The sequence below is a fragment of the Teleopsis dalmanni genome, chromosome 1 (genome assembly GCF_002237135.1).
Source record: "Teleopsis dalmanni isolate 2A chromosome 1, ASM223713v2, whole genome shotgun sequence".
Classification (NCBI taxonomy): Eukaryota; Metazoa; Arthropoda; class Insecta; order Diptera; family Diopsidae; genus Teleopsis; species Teleopsis dalmanni.
In genome coordinates this window covers 215,642,626-215,664,585 of record NC_051846.1, presented here as the reverse complement: position 1 = coordinate 215,664,585, position 21,960 = coordinate 215,642,626, and the positions used below count along the sequence as shown (strand labels likewise).

The 21,960-nt window shown below is 29.2% G+C and overlaps 8 protein-coding genes across 10 annotated transcripts; 5 read left to right on the top strand and 3 right to left on the bottom strand.

Annotated features, from left to right (window-relative positions):
• Positions 1 to 119: 119 nt before the first annotated feature.
• On the bottom strand, positions 120 to 1,616 carry LOC119672004 (ubiquitin-conjugating enzyme E2 S). Its single transcript, XM_038082948.1, has 4 exons — positions 1,390 to 1,616; positions 1,175 to 1,322; positions 605 to 924; positions 120 to 541 (listed from the first exon to the last, which is right to left on the bottom strand). Exons 1-4 carry the CDS (start codon positions 1,396 to 1,398, stop codon positions 407 to 409), a joined length of 612 nt encoding a protein of 203 aa, XP_037938876.1. The 5' UTR covers positions 1,399 to 1,616; the 3' UTR covers positions 120 to 406.
• A 1,170-nt stretch (positions 1,617 to 2,786) lies between these two features.
• Positions 2,787 to 4,397, top strand: LOC119672003 (histone acetyltransferase KAT8). Its single transcript, XM_038082947.1, has one exon. It carries the CDS (start codon positions 2,799 to 2,801, stop codon positions 4,305 to 4,307), a length of 1,509 nt encoding a protein of 502 aa, XP_037938875.1. The 5' UTR covers positions 2,787 to 2,798; the 3' UTR covers positions 4,308 to 4,397.
• A 110-nt stretch (positions 4,398 to 4,507) lies between these two features.
• LOC119672002 (glycosylphosphatidylinositol anchor attachment 1 protein) lies at positions 4,508 to 6,878 on the top strand. The gene is made up of 5 exons (XM_038082946.1): positions 4,508 to 4,800; positions 4,855 to 5,205; positions 5,256 to 5,447; positions 5,506 to 6,596; positions 6,653 to 6,878. The coding sequence occupies exons 1-5, from the start codon at positions 4,623 to 4,625 to the stop codon at positions 6,770 to 6,772; spliced, it is 1,932 nt and encodes a 643-aa protein (XP_037938874.1). The 5' UTR covers positions 4,508 to 4,622; the 3' UTR covers positions 6,773 to 6,878.
• A 371-nt stretch (positions 6,879 to 7,249) lies between these two features.
• LOC119672000 (myb protein) lies at positions 7,250 to 9,388 on the bottom strand. The gene is made up of 2 exons (XM_038082942.1): positions 8,232 to 9,388; positions 7,250 to 8,159 (listed from the first exon to the last, which is right to left on the bottom strand). Exons 1-2 carry the CDS (start codon positions 9,379 to 9,381, stop codon positions 7,501 to 7,503), a joined length of 1,809 nt encoding a protein of 602 aa, XP_037938870.1. The 5' UTR covers positions 9,382 to 9,388; the 3' UTR covers positions 7,250 to 7,500.
• A 4,466-nt stretch (positions 9,389 to 13,854) lies between these two features.
• Positions 13,855 to 14,987, top strand: LOC119672001 (geminin). Of its 3 annotated transcripts, none has more exons than XM_038082943.1 (3): positions 13,856 to 14,085; positions 14,276 to 14,385; positions 14,478 to 14,979. In XM_038082943.1, exons 1-3 carry the CDS (start codon positions 14,026 to 14,028, stop codon positions 14,917 to 14,919), a joined length of 612 nt encoding a protein of 203 aa, XP_037938871.1. In that variant the 5' UTR covers positions 13,856 to 14,025; the 3' UTR covers positions 14,920 to 14,979. The 3 variants fall into 3 exon arrangements, with proteins under 3 accessions (XP_037938873.1, XP_037938871.1, XP_037938872.1); XM_038082944.1 differs by lacking the exon at positions 13,856 to 14,085 and adding an exon at positions 14,094 to 14,169 and having other exon boundaries at positions 14,234 to 14,385; positions 14,478 to 14,985; XM_038082945.1 differs by lacking the exon at positions 14,276 to 14,385 and having other exon boundaries at positions 13,855 to 14,085; positions 14,478 to 14,987.
• Positions 14,988 to 15,535: 548 nt separating this feature from the next.
• On the top strand, positions 15,536 to 16,138 carry LOC119667254 (probable ATP-dependent DNA helicase HFM1). The gene has a single exon (XM_038076544.1). It carries the CDS (start codon positions 15,536 to 15,538, stop codon positions 16,136 to 16,138), a length of 603 nt encoding a protein of 200 aa, XP_037932472.1.
• Positions 16,139 to 16,466: 328 nt separating this feature from the next.
• On the top strand, positions 16,467 to 17,146 carry LOC119671999 (probable ATP-dependent DNA helicase HFM1). Its single transcript, XM_038082941.1, has 3 exons — positions 16,467 to 16,631; positions 16,688 to 16,880; positions 16,948 to 17,146. The coding sequence occupies exons 1-3, from the start codon at positions 16,546 to 16,548 to the stop codon at positions 17,113 to 17,115; spliced, it is 447 nt and encodes a 148-aa protein (XP_037938869.1). The 5' UTR covers positions 16,467 to 16,545; the 3' UTR covers positions 17,116 to 17,146.
• A 296-nt stretch (positions 17,147 to 17,442) lies between these two features.
• Positions 17,443 to 20,583, bottom strand: LOC119671998 (pro-resilin-like). The gene is made up of 3 exons (XM_038082940.1): positions 20,309 to 20,583; positions 17,881 to 17,961; positions 17,443 to 17,821 (listed from the first exon to the last, which is right to left on the bottom strand). Exons 1-3 carry the CDS (start codon positions 20,405 to 20,407, stop codon positions 17,699 to 17,701), a joined length of 303 nt encoding a protein of 100 aa, XP_037938868.1. The 5' UTR covers positions 20,408 to 20,583; the 3' UTR covers positions 17,443 to 17,698.
• Between the last annotated feature and the right edge of the window lie 1,377 nt (positions 20,584 to 21,960).

Below are 21,960 nucleotides of genomic sequence, written 5' to 3'. Positions count from 1 at the left end.
TTCATATTGTTAGACTTACAAATAATAAAAATTAAATATTGTATAGAATAATTATCAGAAAATAAGAAATATAAAATTAATAATTACAAAATCTCTATGTTCTGGTAAAAATAATATTTATGTATAATCTCAGTGATACACTAATTCAAGTGCATTGCTTAAAGGATTATACGTTAATTTAAATCGAATATAACTATTTAACAGTTTAACTCTCTTAACAAATAATGTTGACAAATTTCTAAATTTCCTTAAGGTAATTGTAATTATTGTTTTTTAAAATAAAATTTAATTTTTTAATGATTCTTACAGTGAACAAAATCAATACATAATAAATGATGGTGTTTGGGGTGAAAAATTCAGTGAATCTTGCGTGGCGCGCATTTAGTAACAAAATTTAGAAATTGGTTCATAATCTTTTAAGCATACGTTTCTTTTCTTTCATAAGTTTTTCTTTCTTCTTGTCCTGCAGCTTCTTATCGATGGCATGTTTTTTAGATAGTGGACCGTCATCATCATCTTTAGCTTCACCATTTTTTGTAAACTGCAATTTAAGAACTGCAATTAAGAAACAATTTTAAAATTGAACATTTTTTGCGACATTTACCTGCGCATGTATTTCAGTCATCATTTTTGCGCGTTGCGAATAATCATCATAACGTTCCAGCAATAATTTTCCAGCTTCTTCATTTAGAGCTGATTCTGGATTTGGTACTATTAGAAGGCATTTTATAGTAAGTAAAATATGTTTGATTCCTAGATCCGACTTCCAATCTTTCTTTAATGTATTTACACATATTTCACCATTGGCTGCTACATTCGGGTGAAATATTTTTGTTAAAAAGTACGCTTTTGGCGGAGACTGCGGAAAGTCTTTTCCGAGTGTTAGCTTTATGCGAAAAGCACCTCCAGCGTATGGAGTTCCAGCTGAAACATATAATAATAAATAAATTAAAATTTTAAATACACGATTTATTATACGTTTTAATAAGTGAATCCAGAATCTTATTAAAAAGGCATTGAAAATATATATCTATTATATATTTTTTTATTATTTTTCTTAAATTAACAACAGTTACACTAATTAAGATTTATTCACAAGTATTATATATTGACTATAAAAAATTTCGTATTGATTTTCGCTATGAAGGTCACGATAGAAATCAAAATTACTTACCAGGGCCTTCAATAAGAGCCTGAATATCAGTCACATCAGTGTCATTGATTTGTATTTTAATTCCTTCTAATGGCGATTCACTCAATTGCTGCATTTCCTTCATAACATGACGAATGGTTTGAGGAGAAAGATTTTCTACATTTGAAATCTGTATATATGTACATATATTTAATAAAATATTAATTTCCTATTTAATAAAAATTCTGCACACTCACCGAACTCATTTTTTTAAATAAATTTTTTTTACTGAATTAATATCTTCCTTACTAATAATTTTTTGTTTACTTCTCTGTTAGAAAAATAAACCAGATATACGAGTAAAATTTTTGGTGAACAAATAATTTTAACACAGTACAGCTGATTTATTTATACAACTCAATACTTTCGTTTTTCTTTGAACACACACTTTTCAATTTCCTAGAAAACAAATATAAATGTTAACTTAGTTAATAAAATTGTATCAATTGTATGTTTGACTTTTTTCTCTACACTTATACACCAGGGTTGCTTAAAAAATAAACGAATCCTATATTCATAATTCATGACAACTCAATGCAGTTACATGTAGACTTTTTATACGCACCGATAGTCTCCAAAAAATATCATGATGATATATATGCGTGAAGATAACGTCACTTTCTTCACTAGATGCTTGCTTTTCTCCCAAAAGAAGTAAGCCAGGGTTTTTCAAAACACTCACTGTGCATTACGAAGTGATACACACAAATAACGATTGTAGTATCAACGAATATTCAAAATTTGGCTTTAAATAAAATTCTTTGTTGTTGTGATTTGAATTAGTGCTATTGCGCACTTTTGTGGCTGGGGGACTTATCCCTGCCACACACTAAACTTTAACTATACAAGAATCATTATCATTTATTTATTTTCTAACTGATGACGGACCGTAAATCATCATATCTTCCTGTGCGTCTTCCTGAGTTAATAATAACTTTCTATTTTTGATGTAGAGATGTTTAAGGAGATGCAGAATTTTAGAGCAACTATTTCGTTTGCATTTCATATGTTTATACCAATTAAGCCGTTTGTCAAAAGTGACCCCTAGATATTTTATGCTTTCCTCCCACTGTATCTCCGTGCCACCAACGCTCACTCCTGGAAGATGCTGCCTTCGGAGTCATGCCGAACGCTCCAAGAATAGGCGGCACTGTCGGTTTACCTTTAAGCACAAGAAAACTGAAACGTTCAATTGAATGAATTAACTGTAAAGATAATCGTATTAGTCAAACAATTTCTAACAAACAAATTTATATTTTCTCTATTTTTTAATTAATTAAAAGTTTTTACCTCACTACCAATTTTAATTAAAAGATTTCATTTTAATAATTAATAATTAAATTTAATTAAAAACATGGTTCCATGAATTAGCTGCATAAAACAGCAAAAATTTCGAAACACTCATTGTGTAAGTGTTACTGATTTAAAGCGAATTTGGTAGAACTCGTCTTAGAAACTTGGCAACAGTGCATGTATACCTCCCTGCGTAATTTAATGAACAAAAACAAATTACAAAAATAAAAACAAGCGGGGCACATAAAAAATTTCGTGGAGTTTTGTAAAAAAAATATTTGGTATATTTTATACGATTTTCACAATTTTAATTATGACGATTACGGATATTCAAACAAATAAAGACAATGAATGTGGAGATTTAAAAAAACCAAATGAGACAAATGAAACGGAAAAGCAGATAAAAGAACTACATGAAAAACAAAACAACATGACACCGGCAACAGAAAAAAAGTTACCAAGCGAGCCAGAGATCGATAAACAAATTTCAAATGACGGAAATACAACATCTTTCAAAGAGCAAAATGTTGATATGGAAATTAGCACTGGTGATGTATATGCTATTCGAAGACCAGATGGCACTGTACACCCAGCTCAAATTATACAATGCAGAAGTGAAGAAACATCTAATGCTCCAGCTGAATTTTATGTTCACTATGTTGGTCTGAATAGAAGGTTAGATGAATGGGTCTCTCGTGATCGAATAACTGATGTAACAGATGTTGATAGCGCTGCCGGATCCGATGTAGCAGATAGCAACAATGCGAAGACACTTAAACAGTTAAGTAAAGAACAAATCGCGTCTTTAGAAAATCCTTTACCATTGGAAAACAGCGACCGCAAATTAACGCGTAATCAAAAAAGACGTCATGATGAAATTAATCATGTTCAAAAAACTTATGCTGAAATGGATCCAACAACGGCGGCTTTAGAAAAAGAGCATGAAGCAATAACTAAAGTGAAATATATTGACAAATTACGTATTGGACGGTATGAAATTGATACGTGGTACTTCAGTCCATATCCAGAGGAGTATGGCAAAGAAAGTACACTTTACGTTTGCGAATATTGCTTAAAATATATGAGATTTCAAAAAACATATCGATATCATGCTTCAGACTGTTCAAAACGACAACCTCCTGGAAACGAAATTTATCGTAAGGGGACAATATCTATTTTTGAAATAGATGGCAAAGACCATAAACTGTACTGTCAAATGCTTTGCTTGATGGCAAAATTATTTCTTGATCATAAAACACTATATTACGATGTTGAACCATTTTACTTTTATGTGCTATGTGAAATCGACAGACGCGGAATGCATATTGTTGGATATTTTTCTAAAGAAAAGGAATCACCAGAAAACAATAATGTTGCATGCATTCTTATATTACCGCCATATCAACGCAAAGGGTATGGAAAATTGTTAATTGCATTTAGTTATGAATTATCACGTCGCGAAGGAATTATTGGTAGCCCAGAGAAACCATTATCAGACCTAGGAAAATTAAGCTATCGTAGTTACTGGGCTTACACTTTACTGGATTTTATGAAAGAGTGTCGTACTACAACACAAAGTATTAAAGAATTGAGTGAAATAAGTGGTATTACTCAAGATGATATTATATACACCCTTCAATCTATGAAAATGGTGAAGTATTGGAAGGGACAACATGTTATCTGTGTGACACCCAAAACAGTGATCGAACATCTGCAACTACCACAATTTAGAAAACCAAAATTAACAGTAGATCCTGCATTTCTACGATGGGTTCCACCGAAACGATTTCCAATTGGATCCAAATTCAAAAAATTACTATAACTTAACTATTGAATATATTTTTAGATTTATATAAGTTAAATTTACTATTTTTTAATATATGTGCATATGTAATTAGTCTTGGTATTAAAAATTCACTATGTTTTATTGCTTTAAATTAATTATAGATTATAAAAATTATTTAATGTTTAATAAAATATTTATTTGATGAAAATTTAAATCGGTACTCGTTTTTTAGACAAGTAATCGATAATTACAACATCAATGACATTTGATTGCATGAAAACATTTGTTGTATTATATTTTTTTCGTCGTACGGTTGGTGCTGAATTGGTATTTTGTTAGTGTCTAATTAAAATGGGCTTGTTATCAAATCCTTCATTTAAACGGCGTAGTAAAATTGGTCGCGCTCTAACAAAGCATATTGAAAAAATTAGTTTGTTATTTTATATTCTCGGGTTAACATGGTTTGTGTGTTTGGGTCACAACGAGTTTAATCACGGAACATACTTGTCAGAAAATGCTTTATCACCTGGTATTGTTCTATTAGCCCAGTAGTATTGAATCTTTTAATCCTGAATTTTTACAGGCTTGGTGTATCCGGAAGTCAGACAAGATGCGAGTCGACTAGCACAGACTTTAACAGAGGAATTACAGCGGGAGCAGGCGCAATACAAATCTGTAATGCCGTATGCTTGGATTGTAGCTAAAATGAATCAAATTGGATTGGAGACACATGTTCACAATTTTACTTTGCGTTACCCTTTTTCTGGAGGTAAGGAATACCAAGGCAAAAATATATATGGCATTTTACGTGCGCCTCGCATTGGATCTACTGAAGGCATAGTATTCACAGCTCCATACCGCCCTCCCACATCCGTGCATACAGATATCGTAGCAAGTGTACCTGTTTTACTAGCGTTTGCCAATTTCGCTAGAAGTGAGTTTTCGCTTTATAAAAATTTGTTAAATACTAAATTTGTTTTTTAGCAAAAAATTATTGGGCTAAGGATCTTATTTTTCTCATTACTGAACAAGAGCAGTTGGGCATGCATGCATGGTTAGAAGCTTACTATGAAGGAGGATTTAAAGACTCGCCAATTTTGAAATGTGGTAATATACCAGCGCGTGCAGGAGCACTACAGGCAGCTATTAATATAGAAGTGCAAGATTTGGACATAGGTAGAATTAAGAAGTATTTCATTTATCAAATATAATATAATAATCCATTTTTATATAGATTATATTGATGTCAAAATAGAAGGCCTTAATGGACAGTTGCCAAACTTGGATTTATTTAATTTAGTACAACGTATTACTGCACGTGAAGGTATTTCATCCGGTTACAAGCAAACACCCCGAAAAAAACGACGCTCTAATTATGCTACGCTCGAAGATAACGTAAAACATATGTCTTCCATGTTATTATCCCAAGTTTCTGGTATACCAACCGGTAACCATGGGCTTTTTCATCGCTATCGCATTGAAGCGCTGACATTGGAAGCTGTAAAACGCGCAACAAATACAAACAATAATCGCAGCTCTGCAACATTGTCGTTATTGAAAACAATTGAGGGCATTTCGCGTAGTCTGAATAATCTTTTGGAACGATTTCATCAAAGTTATTTCTTTTATATTTTGGTACAAAATGACCGCTTTGTATCAATTGGAGACTTTATTCCTTGTTTAATATTGCTTACTGCACCAATGTTTATTAAGTCATTTTTACTTTGGCATTCATTAAACGATGATGAAAAGGAAGAACAAATTGAGGAAGAGCCTACAGCAAATACACAAACTGCTGAATTACCATACCTAGCAGTGTTTGGGTACATTAGTGTAGCTGTAGCACTCGGCATATTATGCAATATTATTGCATTAAACGAAGGCTTACGTAACTATTTTCATTCAATTGGAGCAAATTCTTTATTTGCGGTGAATTTAATTCTTGGAATTTGTGTACTAATTGGAGTATCATTACCATTTGTAACGCGTTTACCAGAAAGAGGTACAGAGTTGTTGCACATTGGAGCTTTGCTATTACTTGGTATTGCGCTAATAGTCGTAGGATTATTAAATTTCGCATTGGGATTCTTTTTAGCTATTATGTGTTCACCTCTTACAATTATCCTAAAGTTTCCGAGTACTGGAGGAATGAGAAAGAGCATATCAGTTGTTTATATTCTCTTTTTAAATCCAATTATAGTTGCTTATCTTATCGTTTTTGTTTTGACAATATTTAAGTTCCCAGAATTGATTTCAAAGGAAATTGTTTACCGTTCAATCAGCGCTACCATGAATGCCAGCACTTACGCTCTAATGGATTGTATTGTAAGCGCTTGGATTTGATTTAATATTTCAAGTATTAATTTTTGTTTTGTTTTCAGATTTATGGCAATTGGCTGTATAATACCATAACAGCAGTTTTCTTTCCACTTTGGGTACTTTTCTGGGTACTTGCCTGTGCTAGAAAAAAGACTACCAGTATTAAGCAAAAGAAAAATTAACTAATTTAGTCATATCGTGTGATATTGCACATTTTTTACCTAATCAAAATATATATTTTTTTCATTCCATTTGTCTGATTATGAGTTAATAAAAATTAAATGCAGATGTTATGTCTTTTATTTCTTTGTCCAAAATTGAATCAGCAGACAATTATGTGATAAATATAATCAAAATTTAGAATATATTTATTTATATTAAGCCCCCTTAGTTTATATATTGTCCATCGTTTAGTGTTTGAGATAAACAATTTTAAATATATATTATGTACGTTTATTATTATATATATTTATTTAATATAAAAATGTACAATCCGTAAAAAAATATTTGAATTCATTTGTGTTATTCATCTAAGTTTTCAATGGTATAGTAAAAAAAAAAACAAATATCCAAACAACTTCAAAATACTAAACAATTAATTTAACGTTTGTTTGTTTTGCTAGCAGTATAAAATAATTTATGTAAAACATATATTAATGAAAATTATATTGATAGAACGATGCCTATTTTAAATAGATTATAACTACTAATAAATCTTTGGACTAACCTAAGCATCTACTTATTAATTTTCGAATGCAAAATTTAATACAAATATATTAGCTTAAAATATTTTGATACAAGTGCTATAGACAGTGGTTGCCAAATAAAATGTATTAACGTGGAATTAAATATTCAATAGTACCACAGCACAAAATGGCTTCTTTGTAACTATAATTTATAACGGACATTACTACTTTTGCTTTTCAAAATTTAATGATCGAGGTGTCAAAGAAAGATTTTTTAAACAAGCATGTGCTTGTTGCACCATAAATTGTTGATCCTTCGTTTGGCCGCATGCAAGTTTCTCCCATTTTGGATCTAAGAACTGTTGACCAATTCGGCTTCTAGACGGTAGGTGGTATAGAGCCTGTTGTATGCAGTTCTCTTTCTTGGCTTCTTCATTAATGTCTAATAATAATTCTGTTTCACTACAAAGCGTATCTTTCATTATATTTTGTGGTGAGAACGCACTGGAATCGCGAGAAGTTAAGAATTTACTTGGAGTTTCAGTTTCAAAAGGCATTGGTTTTTCAAGTTTTATTTCAGATTTCGGCATTATATTTTCACCCCAACTGGTTATAAGTGATTTTCGTGCTTTCTTCGTAGGAGGTACTTGCAACGAAACATTCGTAGCTGATGTCGAAAATTCGCTATTGCTAACAACTGATTCATTTTCCTTTTTGATAGCTACATTTGTGTTGCTATTCATTGTTTCGTCATGTATAATTTCGGCTAAATCTTCTACGAGACTTGAAGGACTAGGAGGAATATACCGTTCACCTCGACGTTTTTTCTGCAAAGCAGCTAAAGCATCCTTAAATGGCGTTGGAGTGCGTGGGCCTATAAAGCCTATAACGAAATGTAAAATACAGAAAGCTATAGCGTTTATATCTAATATATTAATAAAAAAGTAATATTTACTCTTTTGTGGTGTTTCTATAGAAGAGTTCTCCAATTCCTTTTTAATTTCCATACCGACGCGATTATAAGTTTTAGCAACTGGTGTACTTGCACGTAAATTCATATCTTCAAATGTTGTCAAACAAGGTGACGTAAGGAATTGACTTGGAGAGAACGGTAAAGGTTTAATTGGTGTCATAACAGGTGAATCAGGTAATTTCACCTCTGTTTTAAGAATATCCTTTGCATCAACTTCTAAATCAGTACTTGAAACAATCTGACAGTTTTCAGATTGTTGCTTGGCACGTTTAAGGATATTAGGTTGTGAACGTGACTGTTGTATTTTTGTTCCTGTATTCGAAGTTGTTGCTTTATCTTGTTGTATAAATTTGTATAGCCCAGAAGCGGGTCTCTGTAGAATTTGAGCCGACAGTGAAAGAGTAGGTGTAAGTAGTGCCGAACTACCTTTAATTAAAGTAGATAAATGAGCACGTGAATTCTGTAGATCTGGACAATGTCTAACTGTAGGAGTTTCACGATTAGTATCATACTTTCTTCGCATAGTTGAGTTCCAATGATTTTTAATAGCGTTATCAGTACGACCAGGTAGCAGTTTGGCTATTTTTGCCCATTGATTACCATATTGCTGATGCGCTTCAAATATAATTCGATCCTCCTGTTCCGTCCAAGCAGTTTTTTTAATTATTGGATTTAAATGATTGTGCCATCGCTCTCTACACTGTTTACCTATACGACCGTTTAAGTAACGTGCAATTAGTGTCCATTTTTTTGGACCAAAACGACGCACTAATTCCAAAACTTTTTGGTCCTCTTCAGGAGTCCAAGGTCCTTTTATAAGTTCAGGATTTAAAACTTTAGCCCAGCGCTGCTGGACTTGTTGTTCAGTACGATCTTTAAAATGATTTGCTATAAAATCCCATTTTTCTGGATACTCTGATACCAATCGTTTAAGTAAACTATCTTCTAATCTAGACCAGCGCTTACCAAAACCATTAATAGCGCCTGTATTACGAGAACTTAAACTGCTTGCATCATCTTCAATCCGACCGCTATCAGAGTAGTCTGATTCAATGGAATCAACACTTTCTATACGTTCCACAATTAAATTTGTTTCACAAATTTCAGTATCTGGAAATATTTCTTCTTCCATTTTTTGTTTACTTATCTATTCCACTTTTCCAGCGAAAACAATCGTGATATATATGCACACGTTGTTCTAAATGGTTTTCGGTCTGATATTGATGCACTTTGCCAGTACAATAATAACAATTTTTATAAAAATTTGGGTGGTCGCGTTCAGCGTAATGCTCACAAACTTGCAGAAATGATGTACATTGGAACGATTCCAAACAGCTTAAACAAGTTATAAATACTGGTGGATGCAAATCGTTTCGTAAGCGTCGAAATGTTGCATCGCTTTCTGTATGACCGCTGTCAATAAAAATTCTATTATCCCTTAAATAATGATAATTTCTATTTAAGTTTCCATTATCAGCCATTAAGTCTTGGAAATAATTGCACTTAAATTTCTTTGATAGTCACCAACTTGCTTTTTACTCGTTTCTATTCGTTTTTCGTATTTTCAAATCAAGCCGACGATGTGAAACAGACAAATTCAATGACAGCTACTGAACGGCCGTGCTAAATATGAGCGTTGTTTTAATCAAATTTTATTTTTTCAATGAATTCTCCTTTAAAAGAAATATCATAATATATTATGGTCAGAACATGTTTTATTTTTTTTCTATCTATTTCTATTTTTGTACATATATCACAACTAACAAAATTAGTAATTATACATTTTTATAAATGTATTCACAACAAAAACACTTCCCAGCTCAGACTTATTGACTGAACGCTTGTCTCTTGGGGTGTGTTCCGAATTTCTTATAAAATGAAAAGGTACGTTTAATCTATTTCGAAAAAAGAATCGCAGTTATTTAAAAAAATGTGTAACATACTTTTTAATCAGACGACTTAAAATGCTATAATAATATAATTTCGATCAATATTCTTATAAGTTTTTAACGAGAACTTATTTATTTTAAGCTGATTAAGTTTATCTGTTTAAAGATATTTTAATTGACAGAAGAAAAGAGGACGAAATTATTTTTATACATAAAATTATTCCATTTAGATGTTATATATCTATGAAAACATTTTTTGAACATTTTTATTAAAACAAGAAAAATATATTAGATAATTTATTACATAATTTTAAGAAAAAGATTAATAATTAGTAATTCAAAAATGAAAAAACAAAACAAAATAGTATTATGTTAAAAGTATCAATTAATTAATATTGGGTCATGTATTGTAAATGATGAATTCCTGACATATATGAAATGAGATATACATATATTAGTTAAACATGAAAATTTTATTTTTTTGTAACTGTTTTCAGAAAGTACTTAAAAAAACTTGATCAATATAAATTTCGTTTATTGTTATATTACTAACTATTTAAGTGCTGATATAATACTATGTGTACATTACGAACTTTGCTGGTTGGAATCGACTTTGAGCGCAAAACCAGCAACCAAAGTCGATTTTGCCATATAAAAATAGACACAACAAAACTCGAACTTTGACCGAAAGTTGGCTTCATTTAATACCTTTTCTTGAATACAGTGCTGAATTTAATGCGTTATCGATAAGTTTTTAGTATGAAAATAGCGAAGTGACATTTCGTTTTTTTTACACTTTTGTTTGTTTACATGTGTAACAAAATGTGGCATTGACACACACACATGTAAACCAACTATTATTTACGTAGAAAAAGTGGTCTTCGAAGACATTGTCTTCAAGACGGTCTTTGATACCGCGTCCGCATGTTCAAGCAAATTTGCAAAACAATTGCTCAAAACATGAATATAAATACTCTTTCTTTGCTTCCTCTCTCATTTTTAGTGTTCATAGCAACGAATTTGAATTTTGCCTCAGATGACGCTATGTTTTATAAATGAAGTGACGCAATAATTTTGAAGTGTAGTAAATAAACATTTGTGAAATAAATATTAAAAAAATCAAAATGAATAAAGAAACAAAATCATTAAACTATGAAATATTAAAAAAAAGAAATTAAATCAAAACAAATGAAATATTGACTTAGTTCCTGGAAAATATATTGATATTAATATTGAAGACAATAATTCCAGTGAAAGTTGTTTAAGAAACGAAACAAAGGATGTTGAAAATAAAAAAACTAAAAACACTTGTGAAAAATTAGCTGTTATATTTAAAAGACACAGGATTAACAGGCGTTGTGGTAATGATATTTTAAAACTCTTAAGATCAGAAGGTTTAATTGTACCAAAATCCTCTTCAACGCTTTTGAAAACATATAAAACTTCAACAATAGATGATAGCGAAATGCTATAAATTATTTTATATTAGTTTTAGTTAATTTTAGATATGCTAAGTTATATTAAGTTAATTATTTAAATTAATTTTCATTATGTTTACTAGTTTTTACTAGTTTATTATTAATATCTTAATAAAATTTATAATAATTTATAATAAAATTTATAATTTACTTTAAACTTTTAATTTTGAATGTAATGTAAAAAATTATTATATAAAATAAATAAAAGTACAAAATACAACAATTTCTTTCTACTTATTTAAAGAGAAAATTGAAATTCATTTAAAATTTAAAAAGCGCAATAAAAGAGTAGAAATAAAAAAAAGGGTGAAAAAATTATATGAGCACTGCACTAAGACCGCACAACTTTCTGTCGAATGCGTCCGTTATGCAAGACATGGTCTTCGAGACATGTACGCAAAAATTCATTGAAGACATTTGGCTAATTTGTATGAAAGATGCTTCGAAGACCGTCATACATTTGGATCGATCGGTCTTCATGTATGTATCCATGTCTTGAAGACGTCTTCGATGACGGATCGATCCGTTTTCTACTGGGTATGAAGGAAAACCAACAACCAATCTCCCATTTAGTTTAGCATCAACTTAGCCTAACTCGCACACGTCCCATGTAGCATGTGCTCTTCCAGATATAAGGTGCTTTATCATATCATTATACATATCTCTTTTTTTATATACATAAAATGATTTTATTTTCAGATACAAGAAAAATAATTAGAACAAATTGCTGATTTATATAAATTCATGATTTTAATGTCACCAAATTGTCATTACTTGAGAAAGAAGTACGAGGTGCAGAAAATATAAAGAAATTCTCCGAAAACTTAATAATTCTTTATAGTCCTAAATAAAAATAACTTATTTTCATATGTTGAGATTTTTATCTTTTTGTCGATTTGGAAAAAAAAATATTTGAAATCAATCGAAAACTATATTTTTTAGTACAAAACAACTTTAATAAAATTATTCATTATACCAAATGCAATTAGTTGCAGAACATCTTTGAATACCTTTAGTATGTTATTCAGTTTATACAAAAGCCTATATATTTGTTCAAACTAATTAAAAAAAATTATTTATCAAACATACACATCAATTATACTCATTAAGGGGAATTTCTTTATTAATTATTTCATTGTTTTCTATAAAACAGACTTTAGATAGATAAACATAACATAACAACAATAAGTTGAATGTAAGCGGTGTTAAGTAGAAAGAAACTTTCTATACCTATATAAAGAAAGTTGCATATAAAAAAGGAAATATAGCAACAATTGTATTTATAGAAACTTTTGTTATTAAAATAATTTTCTTTTATTACTGCAATGTTTAATCTCGAATTCGGATTACTCAAATAAAAAAGGTGATGAATAGTTTTGAATGAAATTGATTTTTAATGAAAGTTATTAAAAATTTACAAATTCATTTTTGATTTTTTTAATTTTTGAATTTTTAATTTTTTAAACTTTTATACAAGTTTTTAACAAAATTGTTAATTGTTATTTGCTAGGTTTGTTTCATTCTGTTCATTATATGCAATTTTTCTTAGACTAAGAAATTGTAAAATGTTCTGTATTTATTTGCCGCTATTGATTGCAATATTTTGGCAATTTTTTTACGGCGTTTTATTCGTATGTAATTTAATCATTATTGAGAATTTTATTTTGTTGTGCAGATTCACTGCAGAGTAATGTAATTATATTTTGATCCATAATTTTCATCAAAATATATAGTAAACAAACACAATATTTCAAAATGTAAACAAAACAAATGTAAACAAAAGATAACATAAACAGCAACTGTCAAAATGAAAACCCGAAACGATAATGTAAACGCTGAATCAACTTTAGCAAAGTTCGTAATGTAAACATAGTATAAGGATGACTAAATAATGTATGGAAACGGTAATTTACCTATTAATAAGAATCCATGTACTTCAAAATTCTTAAAAATGTACTTTGTTCAATTCTTTGAAAATTCAAAGGATTATCCGATATAGAACTCAATAGAATGACCAATTTGTATCAGTATATTTATTTACAAACATACGTATGAACGTCCATTGTGTAATAATTTAGTGGCATAATTTTTGAACTATTTATAACCAATATGGGGTTGTATTAACTTTAACATATATTATATTAATAAATTAATTTCAAAGCATTTCATACCATTTGCATTATTTTTACATTAATAAAATATTTGTATGTATTTGGTATTTTTAAATCAAGCGAATCGCAGCTAACTTCACATATTTCAACAATTTTGGCGCTTAAACAAACTGACATTTGTTGTGCTTGGTAAAACAAGGGATTTAATTGATTGTAAATAATATATTCGGTTATATTATCGTACATACTCTTTGTTAAGAGTTACATCCTAAAATTAAGTTTTTAATTAATAGTGAAAATGTCTAATGTATCCGCAAAAAAGGTATTCATACAAATTGAGTCTGCATCCGAACAGCAGGTAAGCGCAACATTGGCGTCACTCATCCTGAATGCAACAAATACGCAATATAAACATATTTCTCATACTGCGCACATTGGCCAGGTGCTTTTCATTGCATACTAATCTACATTTAAATATTATTTTTTTTTATACATTTAATATGAAGCATATTATCATAAGTCAAGCATTTCCATTAATATCAATGCAGGAACATTTAAAAAATCAGCGTAAAACCTTGAAAGTATTGCAAGGCGTTGCCACCGATAAAGAAAACCTTGCTGGGCGACCTCAACTTGACAAGCTGAGTCGCCTTAAAGCGTAAGTAAAAATGTTTCGTATTTAATGCATAATTACTACATTTTCATTAAAAACTTTATGTTTGTTGTTATTTTAAATTTAATTCGTTTTAGCGCTACTGATGCCGCCTTGGCCACAACGGAATATGCCAAGCGAAAAAAAACTGATACGCGAGCTGTTGAAACTCAGACTAGTCCAGATAAAAAAGTGGACGCAAATGAAATAACTGTTGAAGATTTAACAAGCGATGCCAAACCAAGTGAAAGTTACTGGGAACGCTTAGCAGAAAAGCGCCGCGAAGCTTTGGAAGAAACTCTTGCAGAAAATCAACATTTACACGAACGCATTGCAGGATTAGAAGAAGAATTAAATACATCACGTCAAATGTTGGAGGAAACTCGCAACCTTGTTGACGTTTTAACAGAAATGCTAAATGAAAACGAAGCCGACGATAAAAACGAAAGTGATGGTGTTGAATTACTTGCCATAGAGGAAGATAAAAATAGTGAAGAAATTACTTTTAACAAAGATAGCATAACCGACTCCAAAAACTGACTAAGAAACTATTTAATAAATTTAATACATACGCAAGACTATAATTTTATGTTAGTTTACGTTTTCAATATACTATTTCTTATATAATATTTATTGTCTATGGAATTATGTATATCATTACGGTTTGCATAATTTTGTTTTCAGTTATAGAATTAGTTATATTTGAACAAAATATATTTATATTTTTTTTTTGACTATAGTTTATGAATAATATGAATAGTTTTCAATAAACTTTAAAATACAGCCAAATAAAATGTGTATATTTAAATTCCAGTTTTTCATCGTAGAGGCTAGTTCCCTTTTGCTACATATGATAATTAGATATATAAACAGTGCCACCTTGGGTATTTTTCAACATTTTTGTTAATTTAAAATATTTTTTTGGATTTGGCAGCACTTAAGTTCAGGCGTTCTCCATCTTTATAACTGCTGGGCAGTTTTATTTAAATAACAATATGAATAATAATTCTTTGAATAATATTCGTATCCTTTGTAATATATTTCGATAACTTTTGTGTGGGAATTCATGACTTTTTTATGTATCGCTTTCCTTAACCATATTAATTTAGCTCTGCCTTATAGGCAAATTTTTTCAAACTATGCTGAGTTCAATTATATGCAGCAAAAATGCATTAACGATTTGTTAAATTCTGAAAATTCAATTGTATTAAGTGCACCCACAGGATCGGGAAAAACTGTAGCATTTGAGTTGGCTATTATACGTTTACTACATCAACAGAGTCAACAGATAAAATTTGGAGAATCTATTTCAGCAAAAGCTGTTTATGTTGCGCCAATCAAAGCTTTGTGTGCTGAAAAATTTATAGATTGGAAGAAACGTTTTGAAGTAATCAATGTGGTATGCACGCAAATTACTGGTGATTCGAATATATTCAACGTATCAGTTATCCGAGATTCTCAGGTTATTGTGACTACACCTGAAAAGTGGGATTCAATAACACGACACTGGCGTGAATACATTGACATTGTTAGTGCCGTACGAGTACTAATGGTTGATGAAGTGCATTTACTCAGTGAAGATGTACGTGGACCGGTATTAGAAGCTATAATTTCTCGTATGAAAACCATTGCTGACATCGCTAAAACTAATGTGCGTATCATTGTTGCATCAGCGACAATACCAAATGTGGAGGATTTAGCTTGTTGGATTGGTGGATATAAAAACGAAAATGTAACCAAATTAGTGTACGTATTTTAAAAAAATGAATAACTGGAGACAAATTTAAAATATTTTTAATATGTTAAAATGTTTATAATATGAAAGTTGTAATAAACTATGCATGTAAATAATAAGAATCTCATTTTAGTTTTAAAGAAATGAAAAGACCTGTACCGTTAGAGAAGCACATTCTTGGTTTTAAAACTAAGTTAAAAGGTTTTGCATTTGATATAAGTTTAAATTATAAGTTAGGAAATATTTTAAGGAAATATTCTGATCATCAATCGAGTTTGGTAAGTAAAAAAGCTTATAAATATTTATCAGATAGAGTTCATATTTTTTATAAGATTTTGCGTGCATTCACTTACAATATATATATGTATGTATTTTTATAAAAAAAAAATTAACCGTTTTAGATTTTTTGTAACAGTCGCAGGGCAGTTGAAATGGCTGCAGCCGTTTTGGAAAAAGATAAAAATTTGTTTCTGCAGAGCTTCACGCAAAAAAATGTGCTCATCAACTTATCTTCCAGGTAAGAAGCAATAAAATCGAACTATATATATTTATGTAAGTGCTTCGTATCTTTAGTCTACATGACAGCAAATTGCGGAAGTATTTTATACTTGGTATTGGATTCCATCATGCCGGGCTAACATTAGAAGACCGCATACTCGTCGAAGATTGTTTTCGTAATCGGTTAATAATGGTTCTGTTATGTACCAACACTTTGGCCATGGGTGTTAATTTACCGGCACATTTAGTCGTCATCAAATCTACTGAGGTAAACTATATTTTTTTAAAAATATATACATATAAATTCATTGTTGTTATTATGCTTTTACTTTAAGTTTTATTGCCGTGGGAAATTAGAAGAATATTCGGAAAGTACACTGCTCCAAATGATCGGAAGAGCTGGAAGACCTCAGTATGATAATAAAGGAGTTGCAGTGATTCTTACACACAATAAAAATGTGGTAAGTTTATTAAAATTATTTGAAGACAGAAAAGTTTACTGAGTCGTAATTTTACTATTATTCTATATAATAGAATAATTCTTTATGTATACAGTTTTTTTTTAGATAAATTAATTTTTTTCTGATATTTACATAAAATAATTGAAAATTGCTTAATTATTTTATTTATTAAAAAACAAGTACTTTTAAATCAAACAATTCTTGAAATAACATACAAAGTGATTCAAATGTTTTATTATATAATAACTTATATATAACATATAATTATAATTTTTGTATATTTTTAATATGTTTTATATTGTATATGTACATAAAATTTTTTATATAGAACATGTATGCATAAAAATTTTACACATTTCTACCATAGAATTATATATTTTGGCGTTTCGATATATAATATATAACATAGAGTAGCGGATAACGAAGAAGATTAAGAAGACATTGAGTATATATGTATTATATTTATAAGTATAGATATAAATATATTAAACCTATATTTGTTAATTTGTGTGTGTGTATTTCAAAGCAAAAGAATGGCAAAGCAAAAGCATATATAAGCCTGGAATAGTTTGTTATTATTTTAGGCATATTAGGTATCTAATAAAATTTTAAAAGTGAGACCAAATTAACCAAGCGGGTTATTGGTATCGAAGGATACTACAGGTTGAAAACCATTTTCAGCATCTACTGTATAGACGACTGTCATTAAACGACCATCTGGCAGCCAAACAGAGTATTGTCCATTTACCTTAAATAGTATATAAATATATTATCAAATAGTTTTATAAACTTGAGTTAAATTTATACCTTTCCAGAAGCATCTCCTGCTTCGTTTTTATTGAAGAACAGTTCTTTTTCAGAGTCTTTCACTTCAAACTGATATTCATACTGTAATTTTGTGAGAAAAAAATATTGAAATATGTTGTTCTGATTTTGTTTTTTAACAGATAATACATATGATCTATGTAATACAAAATGTATATAGTATAAATTTTATTTTATATACTAAGTATTAATATAAATATATATATATATAGGTATATATTAACTTTATAAGATTTATATAACGTATTTTATAATAATTTATTAGCGGACTAATTGGTCATTTAAATAGAAATAAAAAACTATTATTTATTGTTTATATTTAAAAACAATTTATATAAAAACAATTCATAAAAATATTTTTCTGATATTTCGACTATCTTCGATATTCATCTTCAGGGAAACTTAGTTTCCCTATGGAAGTATTCGAAATATCAGAAAAAAATTTTAATAAAATATTAATTGTTTTTAAATATAAATAATATATTATAGTTTTTTTATTTCAATTTAAAAGATCAATTATCCCGCTAATAAATTATTATATAACATTTTTGGTCACAAATAAAAGAATAACGTATTTTAGTTATCACCCGATAAACTACAAAAAAGAAAACGATCACAAAACTTAATCCGATTTTAATCATTATAATATATATTGTGCAAAATCTTTGGAATACTTCACGTACTTTCATTCGGTTAATATTTTGATAAATCTGTTCTATTAGTTAGATAGCTAAAATGAAATAGTTCGTTTAGTGGAGGCTTTTGAATTAATCAATATATTGTTATATTTCATAAAGAGGTTTTTTTCGAACAGTAGTGAAATACAACAACAAAAATTTTATTTTTATATTATTTTAATTAATTGAATTTTTGGCTGACCATACAGCTGTTTCGAGTATTGTCAAATACCCATCATCAGTGGTCTTGAAAAAAATTCTTGTATTTAATTATTCGTAAATAATTATTTTTGAGACTGCAAGTACCAGGAATCGAACTCGGGTCTTGCCAAATGTGAAGCTCAGAATCAGGGCACCTTAACCAACTGATCCAAAGCCGTACTTGACTTTTTTGCTCGCATATTTTTCTGGAGTTTTGTTACTATTACTATGAAAGTTTTTATTAACAATTTTACTTGCTGTGTTTATATTAGAACGAAATCATAAACCAGCTGTAGAATAATTGAATTAATTAATTAATTATAATTTTATTTTCAATTGTTAAATTTCAATACTTCACTACTGTTCGAAAAAAACCTCTTTAAAAAATATTGTTTCAATTGTTCAATTTATTATTTTGTAATCAGTCTTAAAGGCTATAAGCGAGTTGTATAGCAAACCATTAACAACAAACGGTATATTGGGCTTTCACTTAGTCTGTATATTGACAATATACAATATTAAAGACTCTATTTTCTGTAAGAAACAGAAATATATGTTATTCATTTCTTTGTAAAATTCGAATACTGTACTACTCTAACTAGAAATGCTTAAAACTTAGAATATTCTATTCACTGCCTGTTTTTGTTTGCTGAAAAATAAAATTTATTATTTATTTTTATTATTTAATAATGAGATAAATGAATTGAGAGAGCGTATAGAAAGAAAACAATTCTTAAGTAAAAATTATTAAACATCTAATAAACTTTTAAATTTTTTTGGCCTATATAAATATATAAGTTAAATAGCGTATTGATTTAACATGGTCTGGGTATGTGCAGAATCGAAGTGGCTTCGAAAGGTTACAAACTGAAGAAAAATATATAATTCAACATTCCTATGGAAATATCCAAGTCTTGTTAGGTCAAGGAATTCCACTCTAGAAGTCTACGAACTAACGAGCGTGGAGCTTGCAAATATATGTAGATTTTAAAATAATTCCACTTCTTTATGAATCGCGCTTATTGACCAAAAACAAAAATTTTTTTTAAATCGTATTTAAAATGTGACGCTCTGTAGCCACAAAAATCAATTAACTAAAAAAAGTTTTACAAGTCTCTAATTATATTTCTTTGAATAGGGTACCGTTTCTTCTTTTATTGCAATTATAACTTTACCATATATTGCAAAAGTAAAATCTCACAAATTATCACTACATTTTTGCATCACACAATTCACGTGCTTCTGCCCCAACGCTTCCAATTATTCGATTTGTGTTGTAAGCTTTTGTTTGTTGTATTGAATATTGTTTTATTATTAATTATTAGATTTGCATTTACAATTTATACATTATAAATTGGTATTATAATTTATTTTAAATTGATTATAATACATAATTTATTGCATATTTAAAATATTTCTTCATAGTGCTGAGTAATTATTCCTCACTTTAGAAGCGAATTTTTATTTCGTTATATTCGTATTATAACAACAATAAGTCGATTATTTTATTATAACTATTAAATAGATATTACCGGTTCAGGAAGCTCGGGTGCTTGCGGGCGCGCTTCACCACTTCCCCACAGTGCACAGAGACAGATAATCGTAAAGATCGCTAACCACGATGTTGACATATTTTTAATTAAGATATCCTTATAAGGCAATAATTGCACCTTTTTGAATAATCGTATTAATGTTTAGTGTTAATGCCTTTACTAAGGATCACCTTAACCGATACAAAAGCGCATTCACAGTTCACTTCTGAATTGTTCGAATGACACCTCTAAATTGTACTGACAGCGGTCTCCGTGCGCATTTGTCTTTTATAGTTTTGATTTGATTTGTGCGACTGCATCATAGGTCAAAGGTATTAGAGAAGCTCCCAAACTAGCAATTGACAAAGGCAAGCTTAAATTCTTGTCTCGTTGCTTGCTTGCTTAATTGCTTAGTCGCTGACTTGAACGAAGTTTATTAAAGTTTTGATATTGCAAGCTCAGCAGCGTATAAAAATGTAAGCAACGATTGTGTGAAGCTATCAACTTGGGTTTGATTTCTATTGCACATCGGACTGAGAAAACTTTTGATTTTTTGCAGAATTTTATATAATTTTATATATAAAAAAATTTGAGGTAACATTTAAATCAATTTAATAATTCAATAACAAGATAAGTTATTTAAAAGTTTATTTATATTTACCTACTATAGAATTCTTTTCTAATATATCATAACTTGCATATATCAAATAAATCAAATAAATTATTCATTTACTATAATTCAAATATTTAACAATTTTCCAATACTCGAAGAGAAAAATAAAAATCACTATTAAATTATATATGTATATGTTTTTAAATTTAACACGAAAGAAGTTAGTTTTATTCTTCCCAAAGGTGTGATACTTCCATCACACATTTAACGATATAACAACTTATGTGCTACTTATAATATGCTAAAAATATTTCGATAACTCCTTTATCTTTAAAAGATATAAAATTTTATTAAATTGGTAAATATTTTTCATGTGAAAGTTTCTTGTTATCTCTGAATCCCTTTCTGTCTCTCTCTGGAGTTTTAGCTTGAATTTGAGTTTTTTCTATTGCAAAATCAGCGTTAAGCTGGAACTCAAAAAGAATATAGCAATGACATGATAAAGATCAATGACCCACTAGATAGTAGTAGATTTCTTCGGACGGATCAAGAAAATGCATAGAATACATAAAGAAATGTCGGCTATATACATATACCATATAATATAATATATAGTACATATATAGGAATTAATATGCTTCAATTATTCTAAAAAATCAGCTTTGTAAAACCAAAAATTATTATCATTTACGAATACTTTACATTGCAAACTGTTTTTTATATAGCAATAATAGTATAGAAACTGTAAATTTGTACATGACCATTACATTATCTGAACATTCTGAAATATTGCAATAATGTATTATATTATCAAAATATATATTTTTAAGTATGTAATTTCAAGACAATATTCGGAAAGAACAAATGTGAAAAAGTTCATCCTGGTTGCTTCAAAAACCCTATAATATATGGATTTCTACATAAAAGATAAAAAAGTTGCAGTGGTTATAAGAAAGCTATCCAGAAGATTTCTTTTTTAACATTTAAAATATTTATAATGTGATTCCCTTTAACAGTTTGTCGTGAATGGAATTTTATA